Source organism: Choloepus didactylus, chromosome X (assembly GCF_015220235.1).
Source record: "Choloepus didactylus isolate mChoDid1 chromosome X, mChoDid1.pri, whole genome shotgun sequence".
NCBI classification, from domain to species: domain Eukaryota; kingdom Metazoa; phylum Chordata; class Mammalia; order Pilosa; family Megalonychidae; genus Choloepus; species Choloepus didactylus.
The window spans coordinates 167,412,423-167,416,500 of NC_051334.1; the positions used below are offsets into that span (position 1 = coordinate 167,412,423).

At 39.8% G+C, this 4,078-nt stretch overlaps 1 protein-coding gene across 1 annotated transcript; it reads right to left on the minus strand.

Annotated features, from left to right (window-relative positions):
- Positions 1-2,280: 2,280 nt before the first annotated feature.
- On the minus strand, positions 2,281-2,659 carry LOC119523645 (small integral membrane protein 10-like protein 2A). The gene has a single exon (XM_037822449.1). The coding sequence runs from the start codon at positions 2,473-2,475 to the stop codon at positions 2,281-2,283; it is 195 nt and encodes a 64-aa protein (XP_037678377.1). The 5' UTR covers positions 2,476-2,659.
- Between the last annotated feature and the right edge of the window lie 1,419 nt (positions 2,660-4,078).

A 4,078-nucleotide genomic window follows, 5' to 3' on the forward strand; every position in this document is an offset into this window, starting at 1 on the left:
TGTTTGCAATATTTCATCAGCTCTGCCACTCTACTTCTCCGTGCTTGTCTCCTGTCCTGAAAACTGGGAGTAATAATAGTCTCTGTCTTGGGATTGTTGTGAGGATTAAATGAAACTATTGTATATAAAGTGCTGAGCACACTGCAGGGCATATTGGAAGTGTGCAATGCATGTTTCTAATTATGATTATTTCTCTGAAACTAAGCTAAGAATATGTATGCATATATTATTTATCTCTGGCTAAATCATGTGAGCTGGAGGTCAGGTGACTTCACATCTATTAAGTTCCTTTCACATCGGTAAAATATAAATCCTTATCGTTTTTAATGGCTACATAGTATTCCATTATATAAATGTACTATTTTTATTTAACCAAGCTCTGACTTGGGGCATTGAGTTCATTTCCACTGTTTTGCTATTAAGACCAATACTTAAATCTAAGAACCTTGTAGAAACATCATGGAGCACTTGTCCAATTTTTGAATTTTGAAAAATAAGCCCATTGTTACTGTTTTGTTCCTACCTTAACTATGACATTCCAGAGATTTGTTCATGCAAAGTTTCACAGAATGAGGGAGCTCTGCGATATCTAAAGACTACTTGCCATTTTTAGCTTTAAAGCATTTCACTATGGTCTATGCTTTTCAGAGCAAGGGGTTTAAATAGTCAAGCAAATCATATTTTGCCTGGTCATTCAGGAACATTTTAGGATATACATACACTAGTGCAGAAAGATAGGAAGGTGGGTGTTTTACCTCAGTGGACCTGGCCTCACATGCCAGTCCCAACCCCCCCCTTCACATTCCCTTCTAATTTCAGTAAATTCATTTTTTGATGTACATTTAAATGTACAATATAATGTACATTTTAATTTTTTAATCAAAGCAATATATGATGCATATAGTTTTAAAACATTAATCAGTACAAAAGGGCATATAATGACAAAACCGTGAATTCCTGTCCATCCTTCTCAACTCTCAGTTCTCCAACCCAGAGGCAAAAACTTTTACACATGCCTGTTTGGTGGTGATCTCCATTTATCTTAATAATATGTTTTTATTACTATTTCTTGGCTTGATGACATTAGGCATTTTGTGCTAACTTCCTGCTATCTCCTCAGCTCTCCTCCCCCTCAATATGGTTGTATCACTTATTTTACCTCTTCTGGTTGTTCACTTTAATAATCTAATACCTAAACCTCTGTTTTATTCCCTCAATAGTGGACAGTACCTCGACTTGGTAATTTATAAGGATAACAGCACCACACTTCCATTTTTATTTCCTCCCCTCTGCCTTCCAACCCATTGATTGTACTTGTACATGGTCAAGGTTGGTACCATTCCCATTCTATTCTGTAACCTTAACTAAGTCTTCCCGGCTTTGCATCCACATTGACTCTAAAAACTGGAAACCGTCACCAATATTTGCATTGTCGTGATTATTTAAATACCACTCAGTGAATAGCAAAGTGGAATGCGCTGATTGGATTTTCTCATCTCTGACTCCAGAGTCTTAATCCATGTGCCAATGTTCAGACAGATTCCTTTTCCCACACTCCCAGCAACTGTTCAAAACCATGCCACATCTGAGGTTGCTTCATATTTGAAGCACGCTTTTCTCGTGCAGTTTGAAATGTTTGTTTTTCCCTCTAGTTTCTGCTTGTCATTGGTTTTTTTCTTTGGAGATGAAGAAATGTACGCCTTTCACATCATGTTATTAATTTCCTCCAGCTTCTTACCCAATCTTTCTATTGCTTAGAATTCATTCCATGCCCTTTGACCTCTACTCACCTATTCTAATTTGGAAGGTTTGCCTCCCCTTTGGACCATTCTTGTACGATTTATCTCAAATTTTTAGTTGCCTTTCCTTTTTTTTTTTTCCTAATGCATCCTGTGCCCTCTGGCATTTCCTAAAGTTCGTACTATTTTTTGTTTTATGGATGCAAGAACCTCTTAAATATTTTTTATGATTTTCAGATTTTTAAGTTCTTTCCTTTTCCGGGAATTGTCTATTTCCTTAGGAGTAAAATTTTTCGTTTTACTTTAGGCTTTTTTTTTTTTTTTGGTCCATATTGCAGGCTTTCTGCAAATTATGATTTTTAGCTGCCCGTTTATATTAAAAGATATAATGGAAAGGTTGCCTGGCAAGTCTGCGTGCCCGAGGTGGCGGGCTGGTCGCTTTGCTCGAGGGTGGATGAGCTGGTGGGTGGAAGTCAGTCATCCTGCCGGGGGGCGGGAGGCGGGGTGGGGGGGAGGCATATGCCACAAGCTTAGCAGTGCTCTAAATATGTACCTGCAGGCGGACGTTGAGAATCACCGAGGCCAGGACGTAGAAGTAGGGGAAGTTTATGCGCAGCCGCCAGGCCAGGTCGAAAAAGGTGAGCAGCGTGCGCATGAGCCCCTTGCAGAAGGCGCCATACGAGCCGCGGGCTGCCGCCGAGCGCGGCAGTAGCACGGATAAGGCCGCCGCCACCATGGGTCTGGTGTAACCTCTCGTACAGTGCCCAGAGCTCAAGGCCACCAGCAGGCTCCCCGGACCCACCGACTGTAGGACACAGGTTGGAACGCGGGGATTTATTAAGGGCAGGAAACTGACTGGGAGGCTGCAGATAGGAGCTGTGCTTCAAGGCGGCAGCCTTCCTTTGCTCTGCATATCTCAGGCTAGGCGGTCGGTCGCTGGTGCCCCGCCCCGTCCCCGCCTCGCCCCCGCCTCGGCCCCGCCCCGCCTCGCCCCCGCCTCGCCCCCGCCTCCGCCTCCGCCTCGGCAGCTTCTCCTGGCCCGCCCCAGTCCGGACCTTGAGGGGCGGGGCTGCAAGGGGAGGAAGAGCCCGGGGTCGGGACGTGGGGCGCGGGAGCCCTAGTTTCCTTGCTTGGCGGTCCTTTTTTATTGTTACTATTATTTAATTTAACTGAAGCAAAACGAACTTGCTCTAAATCTTGGAAAATTTACTTCCTAAGCATGATCTTGAACAACTTAGAAACATGAATCCGTTTCCTGTTGCCTCAATTTAGGAAGCTTTTCAATCCTCAATTTTGAGCTAGTCAAATATACAAAACCCAATAATATTGAGCTTTAAAATATGTACATTCTGTTTTAATGATTCATGCAACTTATTTTGTGTTTTATCTTTTGCATTCTTCTAATTGGAAAAGTTATGCAAGCATTTTTAGAAATTTTCAACAGTACAAAAATGTAAAACGCTGAAAAGTAAATTTCCCATATGGCTTCACTTTTCCCGCCCCATCTCCACCATGAACTATTATGTTTACTATATATACGTCCAGATATTACATGTTGATATACTTTTACCATGCTAGTTATTATTATGCACCTACCTCACTTTCTTTGACAACTGAATATTATGCCAACATATATGTGACCTAATGATGTTTAATAATTTATATAGCCAGTCCCCTATTGATGGGAACTCGGAATATTTCCAGTATTTCCTATGCCAAATGAGCATCAATGTACAAATGAATTCTCAAGTGACAGAAGAGTATGAACAATATGATCCTATTTTGATTTATAAAAACAGTTGTATATATATATATATATTTAGGGTTTGAGGATAAAAAAGTTTTACTAATACCTGTGGTCAGTCAAAAAAGTTTAGAGACCAGGACTGTATACAGCATTGAGTGCTAATCTTGAATTCTTTTTTTAAACCAACATTATAGGCAATAATTGTCTCATTATTCTTCTAATTTGCATTTTTAAATTATCAGTGCAGTTGAGCAACTTTTCAAAATTTCTTTATTTTTCAATATTGTTTTTCTGACGGCTTGTAAAACATTAAAACATTTTAAACATGTATTATGAGAAAAGTAAAATCCCTAGGATCACAACCCCCAGAAAGAAAGACTATTAACAGATTGGAATATAGTTTTATCAATTATTTGCATATATTAACAAGCACAGACATAGACATATATACATATAAACATACAAATCATAAAACAAAAATGGAATCATACAACCATACTGCCCTCACAGTTGCTTTTAAACATAATGATGTTTCTTGCATATCTTTCCATGTTGATACCTTATTAACTGTGCAGTATTCCTTATGTATGAT